Here is a 21,604-nt window from a genome sequence, read left to right on the forward strand (position 1 = left end):
AATAAAAAAATTGAATTTAAATCGTATAATTTGTAATATGAATTTAAAATATATTTCCAAATAAACAAAAAAATCTTCCAAAATCGAAAAATCACAAATTGAAATATTAAATTATATTTTGAATTATATAATTTATAATATAAATTTATATTTTTGGATAATAGAATGAATAATATAAATTTAGAATGTAAATTATATTTCGAATTATATAATCTATGATACAAATTTAAAAATAATTCAAAATGTAAATTATATTTTTGAAATAGTAAAATCCACAATGAAAAAGTCTTTCCTCCAATAACACTGTTGTCCCTTTTGATATGGCTTCCAAATTTTGAGCCGTATTCTCTCCCACAAGAGGAGAAAATCTCTAAACACACTAAAACTAGGTGCCAAAGACATTCTCTTAATAAAATGAAACAGCTCTTCAAAATTCCCAAATGGAGTTGTCGGCAGTGTAGGTGTAGGCTTTCGACAATGGAGGACGCTGATGCTGTGAAAGAAGAGGTAATATCAGGATTTTTAATATCTTTTAGTCAAGGATAGTTAGGTAATTTTCGTAAGACTATGGGGGTGTAAAAAATAAAACATGGAATTGCAGTAAGAAAGATCCCTAGATGAAATCCACGAAGATCCAGTACCCGCCGCTGTTTGTTTGGTGGCCCATATTTGGAGGAGTAAGAAATATAAACGAAGCACCGTTTTTTTCTCACTTTGGCGCTGAGATTGAGAAAAGGGAACTCTCACGAAACTCAACTCTCTCTTTCTCTCTCTCTCTCTCTCCTTCACCCTCTTCTCTCTGCAGCCAATCCCCATTTCAGATCGAGCCCTTCTTCTTCCTCCACCCTTTCCCATTCGCTGTGGTGACTGCTCTCTCTTCTTCACCACCAAGAGTAAGTTCCTCTTCCGCACCACTTTCTTCTCATCTCGTATTAACCGTCAGCTTCTCTGACTTTGTCTGCTTTTCCTTCTTCGAACTTTCCGTCTCCTGTTGAATATTTTTATTTGAACTTGTCCTAGCTTAAGTGAATGATTTCCAAACAGCTCCCTCTTTTTTTGTTCATGTTTAGGCAAGGGCTTTGTTTTTTTTTTTTCATCCTGTGGAGCCAAATGCTTAAATGTTTTGCGACATTGTTCTGCCATTGTAGGTATTGTTTCGGAAGTTAGGAAGTAGATTTGGAACTGAAAATTTTTTGCACTGTGACAATGCTGTTGGTTTCATTAGCAGTCAAAATCTATTAACAATTGTCTAATTGGCGTATATGTGCTGCATGAATGAGTATTTTGATTGTGCCTTTTAGTTTTAATGTTTGATTCACTCTCCCACTTCCGCATCGTGTATGTATTTATGTTACTGCTCCAGATACGCAGTGGATAATCTCAAGTTCTTTTTTTTTTTTGCAGTTACTTGACTCACATTTAGACTATAGTGGTGGATGCTGTGGTGTGTGGTTTTTCCTCAGACCTATGACTAGTCCATTTGGAGAATTGACAAGCAATAACAGTGCCGCTGGAAGGATGAGTACTGAACAATCTGAATTGTCTGAAAAAACACAGTTAGGGACTGAGCAGTTACTAAAGGAACAACGGGAGTCTGGTACTGTTTTAACCAGTTCAGTTATCGATGAAATATCAAATCAAGTTTTTGCTAATGCGACAGAGAATTCTGTTATTTTACTGCCTGCACCACCTCAACATGACTCAGAAAAGAATTGTCAGAATGTAGAAGGTTCACACCTGCAACAAAGTACCGATAAAGAAGTCTCTTTACAGTTATCTAACGACAAGCCAGAAAACCCATCCCAACCATTGTCTGAAAATGAACCTGTGGAATCCGTTTCTGCCTCTGCTGGGGATGGCCAAAAGCAATCTAGTCCAGCTCAAGCGAATACAAGTTATGTGAATAAATTGTTGGATCCACCTAATGAAGACGCTGTGACCAATTTTTCAGAAAAAGTGTCTAATAGCCCCGCTAATTCGCAATCGAGGCGCAAGGGTAAAAAAAACTCAAAATTGTTGAAGAAGACATATATGCTACGATCAATAGGAAGCAGTGACAGAGCTTTGCGGTCAAAAACAAAAGAAAATCCCAAGACACCTGAACCAAGTAGTAATTTGGTTGATTTTAATAATAATAATAGCAATGCTGGAGGGAAGAGGAAAACTAGTAGGAAGAAGAGAAAGAGTGGAGAGGTTGGAATCACTGATCAATTCTCCAGAATCAAATCTCACTTAAGATATTTATTAAACAGAATAAGCTACGAGAAAAGCTTGATTGATGCTTATTCTGGCGAAGGCTGGAAAGGATACAGGTGTGTACATTTTATCATTACCTTGTGCCTTGTATGGCTTGTAATCTATATTTGCATATTTGCATTTGTATCTTGATCTATGTTAGATATCAGCTTATGTATATTGATTTAATTTCTGTTGGTTAATTGGTGTGAAATCGAAATGCAACTACATCTGAAATATTCTGGAGGCCTTACCATAAAATTTCATGGTAAGATGCTTTGTAACTTACCTTTTACGGAGCAAATGATTGTATTGTATTAGCTGTTGTATCCGGGTATCAGGACTATTATTACATCAAGTCTCATTATGATTTCTGAAACAGTATGCAATTGTGTGCTGAACGAAGACTCTCCTTTTGTTGCACAGTTTAATGGGATCTTTGGATTTGACTTTGTATTTAGATCTTATATCAAATGTTATTTTGATAATTAAATCCTTTCCAAAAATAAATGTAATGAATTTAATTTTACGAATTCCTTACTTTTCTGGTACGTAAAACTTTTTTATCATGTGTTTATCTTTACATATAATTTTGAATTTTCTGGGAGGTCATGGTCCTTTTTATGTTCCATGTTACAACTTTTTGATTTGCAATTATTCGTTCCATCTTGATCCTCAATGGATATGGCTTTTGATAACATTGCAATCCATGGCTTGTTTGGCCGAGATCGATAAAAGTATACCATTTGAAGTTTATCTTAATTACACAATTATTAATATCTATCATGATGAACAACTTTTTATGATTTCTATTTTATCTTTAATTCTTCGTGTGCTTTGGGATTCAGTCATTTTGGTCCTTTGCAGTTTTCTTCTCTCACCTTTCTATCTCTGACCAAACTGTCTTGAAACTAATCTTTTTGTGGAGTATCACAACGTTACTGCAGGATTAAGCAACTGAGCTATTAAATCAGTCATTCAAAGCTTATTACCTATGTACTTCATTTTATTTGTGTTGTTGAACAAAAGCCTTTTTAACTCACATTTTGGAAATTAAATATACGCACTATAATCAACACACACTTCATATGCTGCATTTGTAATTGAATGACCTCTTTTCAGTAATTTTTTTTATTATATTCTTTATTGCTATCCTTTCTGTATTCGTAGAGCTGAAGATATTGTTCTAGACTATTCTGTAACTTTTATTCTAGTCTTTGATAAGAGCTTGCCTGTTCTTGTTTTCTAGGAGTTTGTTTACTCCTGTTTTCTAGTAAATCTGAGTATGATTTGTAGTTGCACTGCTAAAAAAGTCTTCTCATGCATTTGTGAAACTTCAAATACTAGAATTTTGTTTTCATTTTTGTTCTAAACGTGGGTAATTTGTGTCTATTGGTTTGATTTTGATTACTTTGCAGTATGGAAAAATTGAAGCCTGAGAAAGAACTTCAACGGGCCAAGTCTGAAATTCTTCGACGCAAATTGAACATTAGGAATCTATTTCGAGATTTGGATTCATTGTGTGCTGAAGGAAAGCTGCCAGAATCTTTATTTGATTCTGAGGGAGAGATTGACAGTGAGGATGTAGGTTAATATTTTATATTTAGTTCCTGAATTTTGTATTGCTTTTCTAGGGGTTTTGGGGATATGAATACTTTGAAGTTTATGGTGCAGATATTCTGTGCAAAATGCCATTCCAAAGAGTTGAGTTCTAATAATGATATAATTCTCTGTGATGGTGTCTGTGACCGCGGCTTTCACCAGCTCTGTTTGTTTCCTCCGTTGTTAACTGAAGACAGTAATCCCTGGGTCTACCTAATTGATTGGTTGCTCTGTTCTTTCTAGTTATTTATAATTTGTTACTTTTGTGAATTACAGTTCCACCTGATGATGAGGGTTGGTTATGCCCTGGATGTGATTGCAAAGATGACTGCATGGACCTTATTAATGACTCCTTTGGAACAAGTCTCTCTATTAGCGACACCTGGGAGGTCAGTGGGCAATTTTAGTGTCTAATCTGTAAATAATTAATGTTTTGGATCTTTCTCTCCTGATCATGTCTCTGATCCTTGTTTAGAGCGTTTTTCCTGAAGCAGCAGCAGCTGCTGGGAATAATATGGATAACAACTTGGGACTCCCTTCTGATGATTCTGATGATGATGATTATAACCCTAATGGTCCAGAGGATTTGAAAATTGAAGGAGATGAATCAAGTTCTGAGGAATCTGACTATGCTTCTGCTTCTGAGAATTTGGAGGGTTCACATGGGGATCAATACTTGGGCCTTCCATCTGAAGATTCTGATGATGGTGATTATGATCCTGATGCTCCAGATGTTGACAATAAGGTCAATGAAGAAAGTTCAAGCTCTGATTTCACGTCTGACTCCGAGGATCTTGCTGCTGCAATTGTGGATAATGCATCCCCTGGACAGGATGAGGAAATCAGATCTGCATCATTGGATGATGTTAAGCACTTGAGAAGTTATGGCAAAAAAAAGGGTAAAGCTGGTAAGAAGCTATCTATGGCTGATGAACTGTCGTCTTTACTAGAGCCAGATTCTGGTGGAGAAGGTTCTATACATGTTTCTGGGAAAAGGAATTTGGAAAGGTTGGACTACAAAAAGTTGTATGATGTAAGTTCATTTTAATGACATGCGGTTTAAAATACTACTTTGTGATTCTAAATGCATGGTTTGCCTTGAAGTAGGTTATACATATACATATACATATACAAGGGTGAGTTTGTAGAGTCAAACAATATTTATTGTCCCATTCTTTGGTTTTACTCTCCCAATATTTAAGCAGCTATGTTTCTTTTGCAGGAGACATACCATAGCGATACTAGTGAAGATGAAGATTGGACAGCCACTGTTACTCCTAGCAGAAAGAAGAAAGGCAATGCGACTCCTGTGTCTCCAAATGGAAATGCTTCAAATAATTCCATGCACACTCCTAAGAGGAATGGCCATCAGAATAAATTTGAAAATACAAAAAATTCACCTGCCAAATCACATGGCGATGTGAAATTTGATTCCAGGGAACAAACGTCTAGATCTCCAGGAGGCCATAGACTAGGAGAAGCAGTAGTTCAGGTAATGCATTACCATCTAAATTTGGTTTTTAAATTTAATTTCTGTTTGGAGAATCTTTCATTTCAGTTTCTAATTTGCATATTGACTTAATTTTCTTACTATTAAATCGTGTCCCCTAGATATACTAATAATTGCACTTGCAAAATTAAAGGTGAAAATCCTTTTGGTTGGGGGGAATGTTGTTTCTTTTATTGTATGACTTAGAATATACTGGGTAGAAAATCCAGGGTTTGCCTGAAATACGGAAAATCCATTGGAATAATATTGATGAAAATATTTTGTTTTACTGCACAACTCATACCTGATCCTTTTATTTGTGTATTAGTAATCATACCTAGAGCATTACATAGTTATGTATTCCAATTTTTAATATTTGTATTGTTAGTCATTTGAATTTTTTAAATAACTACATTAAATATGATTTTGTTATCCAAATCATGATACACTTCAATATGTAAAACACGAAACGGTTTTAAAAACGTCCTAAAATTTGTTTAGTTTTTTAAAAAGTTATTTACATATATGTGTGTGTATATTATATATATATATATATATATATATATATATATATATATATATATATATATATATATATGTATGTATGTATGTATATTTCCAAGAGCTTACAAAATTCTAAATTTTAATTTACTAAAAAGAGAAATGTGGGTTACAAATAGTAGTTTCATGTTTATTTGCTTAATGCTGAACGTATCTATTTTGAAATAATAAAGGGGAATTTGAACTACTTAGACATTGGAGTCACGGCATTGATTTAAAATTTAATCTGGACGAAGTTTTTGTTCAATATCTTGAAATCATTGATGAAAAATACTACAGCATTATCATACTTTTTGGGCTGTGTAATAGATTTTGTATTAACATATATTGTGATTGAACTAAAGTTTATTGTAATTTGTATGTATAATTGTATATATCAATTTGATTTGGATTTTAAATAGACAATCTTGTTCAAAACTATTGAATATTATACATGTGTATGTATCATCCTAAGAAGATCTTGATACTGCACCATTATCAGCTAAATACCACAAACGTGACCTGGAGAATAATTCTTACATTAATCGTCATAAAATTTTAAAAAATCAACGGTTTGGCTCTTTGTACTCCGTATTGTCTTGCCAAGTCATGTCCTCCCCTCTTCTAGCCTCTTACTACAACTATTTTTGTAGATTACCACTAATGATGTTGTTCCTTTAAAGTTGTCTACTTTGATCGTGCTATTTATTTACTGTCCGTTGTAACAATTTGTACCACAATATTCGGACCTACTCTTATATTTTAAAGCTCTATTTAGATAATGTGGTATTTTTAGCTAAACGTTTTTGTTTAATTAGCTTTTTGAAAAATGTGCCACATAATTAGCTTTTATGATTATTTTATTACTAATCAAGCAGAAGTTGACGCTAGTTTTAGATAAACTATACTCAGTCTAAAGTTTTCATCAATGATAAATATTAATCATCATATTCTATAAATTTGACATGCAAATGTAAATCGTTCATAATGTGTCTTTGTGGATGATATAGTCCAAGTTGATGATTTGAGACGCGCCAATTGAAAACTAAATTCATGGAGAAGCTTTTTGTTAAAAGTATTTTTTGTTGATTAGAAGTGACACTGAGCATATAAAATGTAAATATACTAACAAGAGTTATCAATATCACACAAGTTGCATGTTTTAGGTGATTTTAGATTCTTATTATGAAGTATCAAGGATGCTACACTTCCATGTGGATGAAATGATGAAGTGTTTTGGGTGTAATTTTTTCAAAGTGCTTATCAAACCCAAGCAAATTTTTACCTATCTATAACTATAATTACTCATGTTCAATGGTGGATAGATATAGTGTTGGAAGTGAATTGCAAACAAGTGCAGAAAATGGTTTATAATGTGAGTGTGTTGTCCAGACTTGAGAGAAAAATGATAGACAATCGAGTGTGTTCATAATCTTTTTTAAAAGTCAAACTGCAATCAGCCTCCTCTACGCAGCATCAAGCCATCATCCACCTTTTCTTGGATGCTTTGAATCCTGCATCTCTTTATTTAAAGTAACCTATTTGTCTGGTAAAAGGTTTGTCTTAGGATTGCCTATTGTTGTATTTTCAGAGACTTCACATATCTTTTAAAGAAAATCAGTATCCAGATAGAGCTACTAAAGAAAACTTGGCACAGGAACTTGGACTTACTTATCAGCAGGTCATATCTTTTAGCTTTACACTTTACAGTGAACACAATTTATCTTTCGCTTGTGACTTTCTAAATTTCCCATTCTTATTTCACTTTCAGGTTGGCAAATGGTTTGACAATACACGGTGGAGCTTCCGGCACTCATCAAAAACCAATTCAGGTAGAAATACATTACGGAAAGCTGCTGATAGCAGAGCTGAAAATGAAGGGGGTGAATGTGAGTTAGTGTCCCCGGAGGTCAGCGGAGAAAAAGCAAAAGCCCCAAGCTCTGGAAAAAGAAAGCATTTGTCAGAACACCAACTATCTGAAGACAAAGCTCATCAAACCCAAAGGGGGAAGAAAATGAAGACAAGGAGAAGGAAATGATGCGTTAATACGAACTCGGTTTTAACCTTCTTTAAGGCTTCAAATTAAACTATCCATCTTTTTGTGAGATCGTGATCTCATGAGATGATCAGCTCGGATCTCGATGGATTTGTTTCCATTCAGGCAGGTAATCATAAGATATGCTATATTGTTTGTATTTTTTAAGAATAGCTTTCCAGGTATTGATCTCAGGTGATTTGGTTTTAGTGTTGCTCCTCATGCAAACACTAAAATAGTTCACTCAGTAGTTTTTCAATTTTTAGATTTTTTATTTATTTACAGAGACTCAATTACTTGTTCCAATATGATTTTTGCTCCATTACAGTGCAAAAAAGCTACATAAAAACAATGAGAATAGGGGAACGATTTATCTTTGTACGTTAGGATTCAATGTCATTACTGTATTAACCTGTAGGCAGTCCCTAGTAAATACAACAGCTCATTTGTTTGTTGTTCACAGCATATATGGATAAGACGCTAATCTTTGATTGATTTTCAGGGTTGACTTTTTTGGTAATCCCAGTCTCCTAAGATGTTTGTTTTGTTGTGTGTGGCGGGATGGGGCATCATATACTTCAATTGCTGCAGGCTTCTTATAATGTTGAGAAGCTATTTTTCATGTCCAAATGAATGCCCTGGAACTGACACGCATGTTGATAAGCTATCTGTTATGTGTTATTTGGTGGACTATTGTGTATATGTGGGGAATGCTAAGAGGAATGGAATTAAAATTAGACATTGAGGGACACGTGATTGATAATTGTTTTAGGTAGTCATTTGTAAGAACTGAAGTTGGGCTTGTGATATATTGTAGTTGTGGAAACTGGGATTGAGCCAACATCAAAGGGTCATGATGTTGGCAAGAGTTGAACTTGGCTAATCCAGATGTGTCATGCCTTCAACTACTGCAACTTCTTTATGGGTTCAACTGTAAACTTATATTGGGTATGGATATTTAAAAATTTAGTTAAAAAGTTTCATTTTTTTTTGTATCCAATCTTTTTCAAGATTGTCCTTAAATATTATTTTTGCCAAATAGTTTAACTTTTATTTTCAACATTTCATATTGCAATGTTAATTTCTTGGGAACTGTTGTATTTAATTTTTTTTTTCTATATCTTATAAACAAATAAATAAGGAAGATTATATATATATATATATATATATATATATATATATATTTCAAAATATCTTATAATAAAAATTATCTGGATCAAATATTGTTTTTGAAACAACTTAAAATATATATCAAAAATGTAAATTTAAAGCTTTCTAAATCTTTTATCCGGAAATATTTTTAATGGTATTTCTCCAAGTGTTGCATTTTTTTGGCATATCTTCATGTACTTCGAATTTCTCTTATTTATGTTGTACATCACTTGAATATTAGTACTGGCTTATAAAACTGGTAGGCTTATTCTGGTCGTTTATGGAAGATTAAACGTTAACTCCATGTTTTTGGTTTTGTTAGAAATGTGAATTTGGTTGTTTCCATTCAATGTCTTAATACTAAGTTTAAGTCATTATTTGAAATTTGATATTTATCGAACTTTGATCTTACTTAAGATGTACCTTTTTGTGTCTGAAAAATGGTATACAATAATAGTTAATTATTGATATACTTTTACAAAGAGAATTCAAGGAAAGACGGAATTTTAAATGAGACATGAGTTCAATTTACTTAAAAATATTTTATATAACTCTCAATATAAAATATGTATATGAATTTTATTTTTTATACTATGTTTAATTTTTTTTTCTCACTGTCTAATATCAAACTTAAACTTGTACTTATATTTCCTAACTATTATCAATCTTATTTTCTGTTTAACTTTGCACAAAAGTGTGGAGAAATACTATAAAATGTTTTGTACTATAACAATTTTAAATTTTATATTTCTACAACTGAAATTTCAAAATATATCTAAAGTTACTCTAAAAATTAATTCCATAAGTATATTTTGGAATCAATTACGAAATATTTGTTTTAAAATGTACTTTTAGAACGTTTCTGAATAATTTGTAAATTTTAATATATTTTGGGTTTTATTTTAAAAAAATAATAATAACAAAATTATTTTGATTGTTTTTTTGTATAGCAAGAAATTATGGAAGTACAAAAGGCAAGGTATGTGGCTGACCGGAAGGTCCATTTCTAATACCCAATTCTTAAAAGAGAGTTTCATGTAACTCCGGAATCACCCAGTGAGTTGAAACCCACGATGGATTTGGAAGTCGACGAGAACGACTTGAAAGCCGCCGGCGCCGAGCTCTTCGCTGACGATGGCCGGCGAGGCATTCACATCAGTGGTTGGTCGATCGAGACTCGGAGGCACTCCATACTGAACTCTTCCACCATCCAGGAGTGAGTGATTATCGCATCACACTTAATCTAGCTTCTGTAATTCTAATTCGGAAAATGTTTTATTCAGTTGTACTTTATTTTATGGAAGAAGAAGTTGTGTTCCAGTGTTGCTTTTACAAGTTTCAGCGTCCTCGTCATGTTTTGGCCGTTGATATTTTGGAAGAAATATCAAAGAACTTAGATTTGATGATGGATGTGTGCTTTTCAGGTGGGAACAGAAACTCAACACGTCTCATTTACCAGAAATGGTTTTCGGGGAGAACACTTTAATTCTGAGACACTTGAGCAGTGGCACCAGAATTCACTTTAATGCATTTGATGCTCTTTGTGGCTGGAAACAGGAAGCCTTGCCGCCAGTTGAAGTTCCTGCAGCTGCTAAGTGGAAATTTAGAAGGTAAGCTGTTGGCATGTCCACTTTCATACTTATGTATTGCTCAAAGTTCAAATGACATTGCTTAGGTTCATTTCGTCTTTTCTTTCTTGCAAGAGATTTGTATCTAGTATGAAACTGCCTGGTAATTGTTAGTGCAGTCTACCCCTCCCATTGAATAGGATGTGTAAATGTCTGAATTACCGTTGTGTTAATTAGTCTCACATTCTTTTGGGGGAAATGTGCAGCAAGCCCTCTCAGCAAGTAATACTAGATTACGACTACACCTTTACAACACCTTATTGTGGAAGTGGCAATATTGAGATTAATAAAGATGTGGTACGCATTCTTTCTTTGTTTTTTTACAGACTAATCTGTCTTCCTGAATGCCATTTTTCATATATGAGTCACGAGTACAATTGTAAGTGAGTTTTTTTATGCCCACTGCCACATATTGATTATTTTTTGTTATAAGAAAACCGGGAAACTTGAATTAGTATTTTATTTATGCTTTATTTAAGATATATTTATTTATGGTAGAGTAAGGGAGAGATTTCGAAGGAAACCAGTGATATCCTTTGGGAAGACTGCAAGGATCAAATTGATGTAGCAGCACTTGCATCCAAAGAGCCCATACTTTTCTATGATGAGGTCTGTAATGAATACATTGAATGATTGCTTAGCAAATTTTTGTGCGTAGAACTGCTTTTGCATTGTAATGTCTCTATGAGAAACAATTTTGTGTGGTTCATGAGGCAAGAACTTAGTGAAAGAAAGGAAAAACATATAAGTAACATCCTTATTAGTTCTTTAGTATAGTGTTTCTTTTTTAGAAATTGATCATGCTGTTAGTCTGCACATGTGAAATAGTTTAGTGAAATCGGCTATATATTAATGATAGTCAAAAACAAAAAATCCTAAATGAATATGCTCTTGTTTTACTTCTCTGAGTGCCTTACATATAGCAAATTGTCGACATTTTCTTCCTTGATGTTATTTACTTCCATCCTAAATAAATTAATCCTCATTGTGAACAACAGGTGGTGTTATACGAGGATGAACTTGCTGATAATGGAGTATCACTTCTTACTGTAAAAGTGGTAATCACTAATTTGGTTTCTTCTGTTGATTGGAGATTTGATTGTTGTTATGCAAACTAATATGGTTACCAATGCCTGATGATATTGCTTCTTGGTTTTACAGAGAGTAATGCCAAGCTCTTGGTTTCTTCTGTTGCGATTCTGGGTGAGCTACTCTGTTTGCATCCTAAATCAGAAATTTCCTTCAGTCTTAAGTGATGTTTCGCTAGAAATTTAGTTATTTCATTTTTACTAGTACTGTTATGGTTTATAAAATAAGGAAGTTATTGCCAAATATCCATGATACCTCTGACAAACATTGAGATTAGGGTCCTTGTGTCAGCAGCCCATTTTCTGGCATCATCACCCCTTTCCCTAAACTTGAATTTTAACTGAATACTCTGGTACTGATGCAGCTTAGAGTTGATGGAGTGCTGATTAGATTGAGAGAAACACGTATGCATTGTGTGTTTGGTGGAAATACAAGTCCCATTGTACTTCGAGAGAGTTGCTGGAGAGAATCTACATTTCAAGCTTTGTCTGCAGTAAGCTTCTGTTATGCACTTGTGCTTCGTTCTTTACATTAATTCTGAACAATACTCTCTTTTTCTGTTGTTGGCCATGGTAAAGAGAGAAAGTAAGAGGGTCGATGCTTGTCTATTGATCTGTGCTGATCTAGTCAATAATAAGGACTTTAGGTTGTTTGTCTACTCTTTTCTTATTTCAGTATGTTTGTTTCTTTCTTTTGTTGTTTGAGATCCTAGATGGAGTGCTAATGTTAACCAAATGGCTTCAACAACTCAAAAGGAGGGTTAATCTGGTTGTGAAACCAAGATTCTTTGAAAAATCTTCCTCTTTTGAAAGTGTTATATATATATATATATATATATATATATATATATATATAATATGTAGTACAAGTACAAGCTAAAAGAAAAGGCTATGTGTTTAGGTCTCTAATGAAGCACTGGATTGGAGGTGATATTAAGGGCTGCCTATAGTACAATTTCACCTTCTTAGATCACAAATTCATAACTCTTGAAAGAGTTGTTTAATTCATACAAGTTTACAAGTGTCTAAAGTCATTGATCTATATTCAAATTCTGCTCTGGGACAAACAACACATTTTCTTGCTTTTCTAAGAGATGATATTCCCTCCGATGAATGCACAATATCTTGTGGTTTATCTTCTATCAATGTGATAGCCAATACAATCTGCATTACAATATTCCCTCCAACGAATACATGATATCTTCTGGTGGATCTTCTGTCAATGAAGTAACTAAGTAGAATGCAATAAATAACTAATTGGGTATGAGAGAGACCAATACTGTGAAGTTACTTTCGAGGGCAAGCTACTTTGTGTGGAGAAGGGAATGAATTAGAAATGCCAAGTAAATTTTCCTGTTGCTGGTTTAGTATAAAAAACGAAAGATGATTTTTAAGTTCTGTTAATAGATGGGAAACATCAAGCTTATAAAATCATCATGGTCAGTTAAATACAATAATAAAATAAAATGAAAATGCTGATCCCATGTTGACTGTCATATTTTCTTGTTTATTCTCTGTCATGTACCTGTTTGTCTGGACAGATTGGAATACGAGGCCATGCATTTTCTCGAATTATCACTAATCTGGTATTTTTTTGCTAATAAACAGAAGGAATCATAGGCTCTTTAGTGAGCAAGGAGTGTATCTATCATAATTTATTTTAAAATACAACATTGTCTTGGCCAATTAAAAGGATGAATACATCTCTTATTTACTTTATAGAGATTTTTTTCCCTTGAGAAAACATCTAATCTCTCGATTATTTCTCCTTCCATTTAAAATCTTTCCAGATCCTATGTGTATATTTCCAAGCCTTGAGACAATGACAGCCGGCCCAGTGACTGGTTGCTGTGATAGACTATGTTTTAGTTGCTTTGATTAGTTTTTTCTTGTATCAAATTTGATTTTGTTTTTTGTTCTCATGCTTTTCTCATATTCTTTTACTGCTTTTATCTCTGTAAGTTTTCTTTGGCGTGGCTGTCATTTACAAGTTACAACTTATTGTTGAGCGCCTTTGTCATTGCATTTGATTGTGTTATTGATGCAGCAAGAGCACCCTTTTGATTCTGGTGCGTATGGTGATCCAAGCTTCATCAGCCAGAAGCTCCCCATCATTATGCATACGACCAAAAAGCTTGTAATTTCCTCTTAAGTTACAAGACTGTAAATTCATGTAGCAGAGAAGGGTTTCCGATAAATTCTTATGTTGTTCATATTTTGTTCATCGTTTTACCTGGCTGTTAGAATTTAGAAACCATAAATTGCTTCTTATGAGATAAGCTCTGAGTTTTTAGATTTTGTACCAAAGGTGGGGGGATCCAATTTTAATGTGAGGGACTCATTTTCACATGGAAAAAAAATGAGACCTTATACTTAAAGGTTGACATTTATGCAACTTTATAACCTATTTCGCAAACTTGTGCATTTGGTTACACTTTTAACTATTATATTTATTACAGCCATAGCTTTCACGTTCTTCTCTAAAGTATATACTCTTTCATTTTAAAGAAGCTAAACTCGCCGGGAGAGAATGTTAAATGCTTGGAACTGAGCAGGTGCTCGCACTAGTATTCACATTTAGCTTTTCCTGGCTGTCTTATTATTGTCGGGAATTTTGTTCATGAAATACCATTCATAAACAAGAGAAATGGTTGTTATACATGTCACTTTCTACCCTATTCGATTGTCTTTTCATAGTAATGTATGCGATAGATGATAATAATTCATCACGCAGGGTGAGCAAAGTTGGAATATAGCGTATTTTAATATTGGCAAAAATTGTTTTGTTTGAAGTTTGAATGAAAATTATAGGGACTATAGTATAGCTCAATGTTCTCTGTACAAGGACCAAGGTAGTAAATACTGCCTTGTTTTGAAAAGTTCCATTCGAATTTATCATCTTTAATTAAAATCTAAGATTGGGAATTGAGGCTTTACATATGTTGGAAGCATCCTTATATTGAACGTACCTAGCACCCACAAAGTGTTTGTGGTACATGCAGGATGAAAATCTGAGTTATAAGGTGGAAAAGCAAAGCTTTTGTCAGTAACATGGCATGCAAGCACTGCATATCGGGAATTATATCAAAACTAAAAAGAACTAAAATAGATAGCCAGGGTGTCATAATTTGGGTTTCGGGTGCTGAACATGTAGTCAAATATAGACAGTGGAAACTACAAATCTCCTAGCACATACTATGCAGTACTATCATCTTAGTTATTGACTCTTCCAGGTCTTCTACCTGTGTTTTTTCCCCTCCATATTAAGGATCAAGCTCTTGAGGCCAAAAAAGGATGATAAAGCTCAAAGGTGAGGCCAACAACTATCAGAGTCTGAGGTCTAAATCAAGCTTAAGTGGCTCCTGTGGTGGCTGGGGCTGTTGTGGAACCAAGCGAAAGCTACCTGGCCACACCAGATCTGTTTGATCCTCTGACGAGAAAGGCGTCCAAGCCATCGCAAGCCTTGCATGTGCATCATGGAAGCTTGGTGTCACCACAGTACCACCTCTGCATGGCTTGTGCACGAGTGAATGGGGCTGGACACCGAGTGATCGAAGCATAATTGGTGTGTTCATGGAGAAGCCCATTACTGTCATCGACCTCTGAGATTGGTACCTTCTGGCAGCTCCCCTTTCCCTTTTGTGGGCGTTTTGATGACCTCCTAATGCCTGTGAACTGAAGAACTTCCTCATGCAGAAGTTGCATGAAAAAACTTTTGCAGTGGTTGGTCTTGATTGTACATCAGGGTCTGCAACAGTTGAGAGTGAAGTGCCTCCTATGTTCAGGTTCAACCACTCTTTGGGGTTGTCATCCTCACTTCCATAGTTGTTCTTTTCTCCGTTCATCACTTCAACTGGTTGTTCTTTGGCTGTTGATACGATTGTTTCATCTACTTTGATCACCATTTCACCTAAATTCTCTGATAGCTCTGATGACCAAGGGGAGTTGAATACATGAAAAAAGGTTCATTGGAGTCCTTTTAAGTTTAGACCAAAAGCAGAAAAACTAACCGAAAGGGGTATCAAAGTGTAATGGAAGTGAGATGGGATGTTTTTTATTTTTTGTCATCCGAATCAGTAACCCCACCTGTTGATGCTTGGTTCTGTAGGGAACAATGCTTATGTCATCTCACTGTTGGCTCCCTTCAGGCTTAGGATTCCCCACTATCATATTTTCTTCCTTTTCCTCTTTTCTCCTTACAAAGTTCGATCATTTACTGGCTATCTTAGGAATACCTATAGAAATATAAGTTTGACAATGCTAAATCATTCCATCCCTTGTCAAAATCAAATCTCATTTTATTTGAACTGCCTGCCATGTGTTCTCCTAACACCATCCTATATGCTATACTTTTTCCTCTATTAGGATAGGTATTAGATGTGATGGGGTTTACAAGATGGAGTCTTCATGTTTATCCACTTAGCTCACTGCTATATAAATTGATTTCTTTATATCCCACCTTTTATATTCCTTCTGATAGTGAAAGTAGGATCCACCTTATGAGTTTATGCATATGTCATGTAGGGTTGGGTTGGCTTTTCATTGCTTTTGGATTTGATGTTGTGTGGGGGAGAACAGTACCTTCTTATTTCCAATAATGGTTGTAAAAAGTTGTAAACAGGATAGCAAGGTCCACTGCTATTTCAGAACAGTTTCTCCTGTTGACCCATGGCATCTGCGTGGGTGTTTTCTTGTTGGGGCTTTTTGGAGTTGGAGTATGCATACATATGCACAAAGGAAGAACTACACCAAGTTCCACTTTGCACATGCACTTAGTTTATCTTTTTCAATAGCCCTAAAAGAAGCCAATTGTACTTGGTCTTTCCCTCATTAAACTGAGTCATAAAGGGAAATTTTCATTGTTTCCCTGTTATGTAAAGGTCCACAGTTCACCACACTTTCTCTCTGATACAGATCATAGAAAAAGACACCTCACCAACCAATCCCAGCTCTGCTTTGTGGAGTGTATGTAGATTGAAGATAAAAAGTGTTTGGTCCTTGGCCCTGCATTGCATAACACTGAATTCATCCAACACTGTCAAGGTTTCTGTCTCGTATCCACTTTCCAGAACAACTTTGGATAGCAAGAGATATTTCCAGATTATGTTTCTCGCTACAGATATTTACATATGATAATTTCTATCTTCGGATTTTCGGATGGATAGTAATTTAGAAAGTCCAGCTTAAATTCATCAAAGAAGATAGTACATATGTCAAATGTTGTATAAATTAAAAGATGAAATAGATTTGGCTGCATAAACATGCAAGAAATGGCTGCTTCTTTTGTCCGCATTAATCATGATCTGATCAAAGAAGACACCACTTTTTCATTACAATCTCATCGATACTTACCCTAAATGCTGAAAGATTGAATGTAACAGAACCACATATTAAATTTCAGACTTAGGCCAAAATTTAGGAATTTTGTTGCTTCACAAAATCTCCTAAGTGATAACTACATGTTAGTGTAGCAGCAGATGTTGATGTTCAGTTAGATAAATTAATGTTGCTAAAAATCAAAGATTTCATTAGAATTATTTAAAGATGGACACATGTGAAGTGACAAATACATGTGAGTATATGTGCTCCCAACTAATGTTCCACTTTAAGAAAATAATTTTCTGTTAAAGAAAGATATATAATTTTGAGGATGCAAACAACAGTGTAGTTTGTGTGGTATATATATGTCATTGAATATTTTAGATGCTTAATATGTCTTAGTAATTATCCCATAAAATTACTTTGGACTTTTCTTTAAAATATGAAATTTTAAGTTCCCACTTTCAATGGAATAATTTCAATTCTTTATGATATTAATGTCATATTTTAGCCTTCCTAATATTATTCGTTCTAAGTTGGTTTATTTTAGTATTTATCTTATTTTCTATGCCAATGGACGTTTCAAAAATCTTATTTGTGTTCAGTAAATTTGAAAAAAAAAAAAAACATTTCCTATTTTAAAGATCTTGGACATATAATTTGACAGTTGTGTTGTTATTTTTAGTTAGTTGTCCTATTGGAATTCTGTACTTGCTGTTGGGTAATGTGACTTGGATGATTACGAATAATACTTTATTAATTTCGCTGTGGCAGTTTTTAATTAATGTTTTTTTTATTGATTTTATACATAATGCAAATAAGAAGTACGGATGTTATATGATGTGATTATGTTTACAAAGTGGTTCAAATTTAATACTAATCCAAATCTACACGGTCATACAAATATATAGACAAGAACAAAACTTTAAAAGTACAAAGATCAAGATAGAGACTATTCAGGCGTCCCAAAGTTAACAAAGAGTAAACTAAGAAAAATACTGCAAAGTATAAGACTTGTTTGCAGCTTAACTCTGTATTACTATCGTATAAATTTTTACATTAAAAGCATAATAAAATTATTATATTTGTAGATTAACATCTTTATTGTGCTTTTATGCATTAAAGTTATAATTGATTGATCAAATGTTAATGTTTTATTAAATATAATATAATTTCAAATGAAAAAACAAATATACAAAGTTTACTTCATGTATGACACTAGAATCAATTGAAACAAATAACATGTCCAAGAAAAATATTAAACACATACAAGCTTAATGTCCTTCCAAAAAATTGCATAACTAAAATTCTTCAATGATGTAAACTACCATTAATCTTAGTTTAACCAACATAACTTCTACTTCAATTATAATTTGATACAAGTTGTCTGCAATAAGGACCAAGAAAATTGGTTCATGGCTAATTTAGTGCATTGCTTGATAAGTAATCAACCACAGGCATTATTTCGAAAATATTTAAAAGGTAGACCAAAAATGTACAGCATTTAAACAAAGCCGGATACAAGAAGAATAAAGAACTAATCCTGAATGTTGTTCGGATTTGGGGAGAAAAATGGTTTTCACTGTTCAATATAAGTACCACAGATGATAATAACATAACCGATGAGTCTAATTCGACAGTCCTACAACTGTTACTTCGCAGAAAACAGTACTCATAATTATTGGCACCCGTATCCTCAAAGGCAACTATGAAAATTCAACAGCTTCCTCACGTACCTGCAAGAGCAAAGGAAATCATAACAGCGTAAGTCTGATATTACATGGCATTAAAGATTTTAGATAATATTGCTCAACCATACATTCAGATTATTTTGCTCGCGAGTTTTCACTACACAAAGGACATTGTTTTTCGGAAACCATGTGCATGCATTGTATCTGTTATATTGAAACCGCCAAAATAGCAAGAATTTCCAAAAATGCCTGAGTGCTGATAAGCCAGTAAATACTATGACGAACTAAGAATGCAACAACTAAAAGTAGTAGTAAGCAATCTCGACATGTTCTTTTTTATGATAAAAATACTTGGAGAACACTTATCATATAAAGGAACAAGTCAAGGTTGTAATCATCCTTTACATGAAAGGACAGACTGTGGTTTTTGACAACCATGCTTAGCTGCCCGAGACTTTCAAATTGTCTTCGTAGGAAGAATTTCAAGGCAGCAATCTCTTTAGCATAAAAATATCATCTTTCAGAGCAAAGGATTTGAAGTTGGGTCAAGGAGGTATTTTAGTTTTAACCAAAATAATCAATGGGGACTTAGAACCTCACCTCAGGAATCAGGATCACCTGTGACAGGAATGTAGTTTACTCATTAGTAGCATTATAAAACTAATGAAAGGGCTGCATAAAGCCATTTCAAGGATGACTCTGGCATGGATTTTATTTCTGGTAAACTAAGCAAACGTGTGCATGGAATTCAATAAACTGACAAAAAAATGCTCAAATAGTTCATCGAAGTGATTTTTGGTGGGAAGCCTCCGCAAATCTTGTTGAAAACCGTAAAATATTTTATATTTGGGTAAAAACAATTGAATAAAAATGAAAGGCCAGCAAAAGTAAAATGAGATACAATAACTGCTCAAAGCATAAGATTTTTCCATACTGAAATTAATAATGAAGAATCAAAGCAATAGATAGACAAAATGCACGCCCAAAGAAAATGACTCAAAAAAAACACTTGCTTATCTGACTACTGCCTCAGTCATCTCCAAGAATAACCAATCACTTTTATATGAATTTATAATTTTGAACGAAGGAAAACAAAAAAAGAACCTACTATGCAGCATTCTTCTCTCGCCATTGGAAGATGATCAATGTCCTGGCGCATCACCCATCTTTTCCATTCCCTATAAATTTGAATCTTAATACCTTCTTATGAGCCAAGCTAGACAAACTCACAAATTCTACCCAACTCATCTCTTCACATAAAGCAACAAAAGACTACCTAAATTTACCATCCATCATGCCTATAATATAAGGCTTTTATATATAATCCAGAACATAAGAAAGATTTTTGGGTGAGGCAATGGAATGATATGCTTCAAAACAAAACAACATAAACCATTTTCACATTCTCAATTTTCATGCATCCTAGAACCAGCAAGACTCACAAAGAGACTACTAGCGATCTTGACAAGAACGACGGAAGGTACCATGGGACAGCTCGCAACAGGCACGAGCACTGACAGCAACGTGTGACGTCAAGCAGGTAATAGCCATTGCACTTTGCAGAGGTAAAAGTGATTGTGTGCAGCCCAATTGCCCCAGATTCCTGGTAAAAAAGAAAATACAAATTCTCAATATAATTCAGAATGCAACAATTACAAAATTAATTCCAAATTAAAGAAATTAAAACGATGGCAGATTAGCACTTCGTTTTGAAACGATATCATTTTAGTTATCGTTAAATAAACAGACACAGAAAATCGGCGAAAAGCGAAACCTGGTAGCCGGCATGGAAAAGCGGCGGGACTGAACGCGAGGGGCAGTGAGTGGAGGCGGACGGAGGCGGGGAAGGGCTGACGGCGCCGACGGCCGGAGAGAAGCCCTAGCTGTGGACACTAAGGAACGAGAGAGAGAACCAGAACGCCAAGCCATTGCAATCCAATCTGAGATGTTTTAGGGCTTTGCAAGGGTTTAGGAGTGGTGGCTGGTCTATAGAGTGAGTGAGAGAATCATAGCTTTTGCTTTGCTTAGGTATATCATGGACAATATAAAACGATGTCGCTTAACCTTGTAACCGTTTTCTCTTATATTTTTTGGACATTTTTTTTTTATAAACTCCATAAATGTTTCTAAAAGAAAGCATGAGAAATAATTTTTTTTTAACCAAAATTAGTTTTTGTATAATTTAGAATGTAATTTTGAGAAAACTACGTGAAAGAATTTTTACTATTTAATCTATAAATAAACTAGTTTCAATTTGAAAAGATGCTGATTTTTTTTCTCCAAAAATATTTAGGAAAATTTTAATTCAACTTGCTTTAAACTAGTTTCTCCTATTACATAAATTTTAATCATTTTTATCCATATTATTTACGATAGTAAAAACACATGTTTATATGAATACATTCGAGTCTATATAATTATTAAGATAATTTGTTATTAAACTTATTAAAAATATGTTTATACAATATATTTATAAAATAGTTTTTACAAATTTATTATGAGTAATTTTTTTATTGTAAGTAGTTAATTAAATTTACAAAAAATAGTACAATACTTAAAGAATAAAAATAATAAAATTAGTTATATCAGTAAAGTTAAAATTAGTAAGGAATTATGTATATTAGAAACAGTTACAAAGTATTTATATAAAGAAGAAGATTTTTTATTAATAGTTACATATGATGACCGGTATCAATCAAGCCAGGATCATTTTTATTCAAATTTTTTGGATCAATTTTTTTTTTTTATATTACTTCAATTGAATATTTAATTAAAACTATGAATGCAAAAGTCATTGACATCTTTACAATAAAAATTACTTAATT

At 33.7% G+C, this 21,604-nt stretch overlaps 4 protein-coding genes across 13 annotated transcripts; 2 read left to right on the forward strand and 2 right to left on the reverse strand.

Annotated features, from left to right (window-relative positions):
• The first annotated feature begins 602 nt into the window (after positions 1-602).
• LOC106772323 (homeobox protein HAT3.1) lies at positions 603-8,940 on the forward strand. 3 transcript variants are annotated; one of them, XR_001376573.2, is made up of 10 exons: positions 603-893; positions 1,405-2,312; positions 3,654-3,819; positions 3,910-4,033; positions 4,114-4,226; positions 4,313-4,870; positions 5,060-5,329; positions 7,458-7,547; positions 7,638-8,031; positions 8,404-8,940. XR_001376573.2 is itself a non-coding variant. In XM_014658686.2 (9 exons), exons 1-9 carry the CDS (start codon positions 618-620, stop codon positions 7,902-7,904), a joined length of 2,772 nt encoding a protein of 923 aa, XP_014514172.2. In that variant the 5' UTR covers positions 603-617; the 3' UTR covers positions 7,905-8,396. The 3 variants fall into 3 exon arrangements, 1 of the variants encoding a protein (XP_014514172.2); XR_002669462.1 differs by having other exon boundaries at positions 8,719-8,940; XM_014658686.2 differs by lacking the exon at positions 8,404-8,940 and having other exon boundaries at positions 7,638-8,396.
• On the forward strand, positions 8,723-14,240 carry LOC106769905 (TIP41-like protein). The gene is made up of 9 exons (XM_014655703.2): positions 8,723-8,849; positions 10,004-10,269; positions 10,478-10,663; positions 10,888-10,978; positions 11,180-11,290; positions 11,680-11,739; positions 11,843-11,884; positions 12,135-12,263; positions 13,817-14,240. The coding sequence occupies exons 2-9, from the start codon at positions 10,127-10,129 to the stop codon at positions 13,919-13,921; spliced, it is 867 nt and encodes a 288-aa protein (XP_014511189.1). The 5' UTR covers positions 8,723-8,849; positions 10,004-10,126; the 3' UTR covers positions 13,922-14,240.
• Positions 14,241-14,802: 562 nt separating this feature from the next.
• On the reverse strand, positions 14,803-15,779 carry LOC106771281 (zinc finger protein 4). Its single transcript, XM_014657234.2, has one exon. The coding sequence runs from the start codon at positions 15,672-15,674 to the stop codon at positions 15,096-15,098; it is 579 nt and encodes a 192-aa protein (XP_014512720.1). The 5' UTR covers positions 15,675-15,779; the 3' UTR covers positions 14,803-15,095.
• A 2,753-nt stretch (positions 15,780-18,532) lies between these two features.
• On the reverse strand, positions 18,533-20,804 carry LOC106770837. 8 transcript variants are annotated; one of them, XR_002669463.1, is made up of 5 exons: positions 20,554-20,804; positions 20,222-20,382; positions 19,888-19,957; positions 19,380-19,397; positions 18,533-18,824 (listed from the first exon to the last, which is right to left on the reverse strand). XR_002669463.1 is itself a non-coding variant. In XM_014656656.2 (4 exons), the coding sequence occupies exons 1-2, from the start codon at positions 20,706-20,708 to the stop codon at positions 20,232-20,234; spliced, it is 306 nt and encodes a 101-aa protein (XP_014512142.1). In that variant the 5' UTR covers positions 20,709-20,804; the 3' UTR covers positions 18,533-18,824; positions 19,380-19,397; positions 20,222-20,231. The 8 variants fall into 8 exon arrangements, 4 of the variants coding, with proteins under 4 accessions (XP_014512142.1, XP_014512145.1, XP_014512143.1 ...); XR_001376422.2 differs by having other exon boundaries at positions 20,264-20,382; positions 20,554-20,803; XR_002669464.1 differs by lacking the exon at positions 19,380-19,397.
• Between the last annotated feature and the right edge of the window lie 800 nt (positions 20,805-21,604).

The sequence above is a fragment of the Vigna radiata genome, chromosome 8 (assembly GCF_000741045.1).
Source record: "Vigna radiata var. radiata cultivar VC1973A chromosome 8, Vradiata_ver6, whole genome shotgun sequence".
Lineage (NCBI taxonomy): Eukaryota > Viridiplantae > Streptophyta > Magnoliopsida > Fabales > Fabaceae > Vigna > Vigna radiata.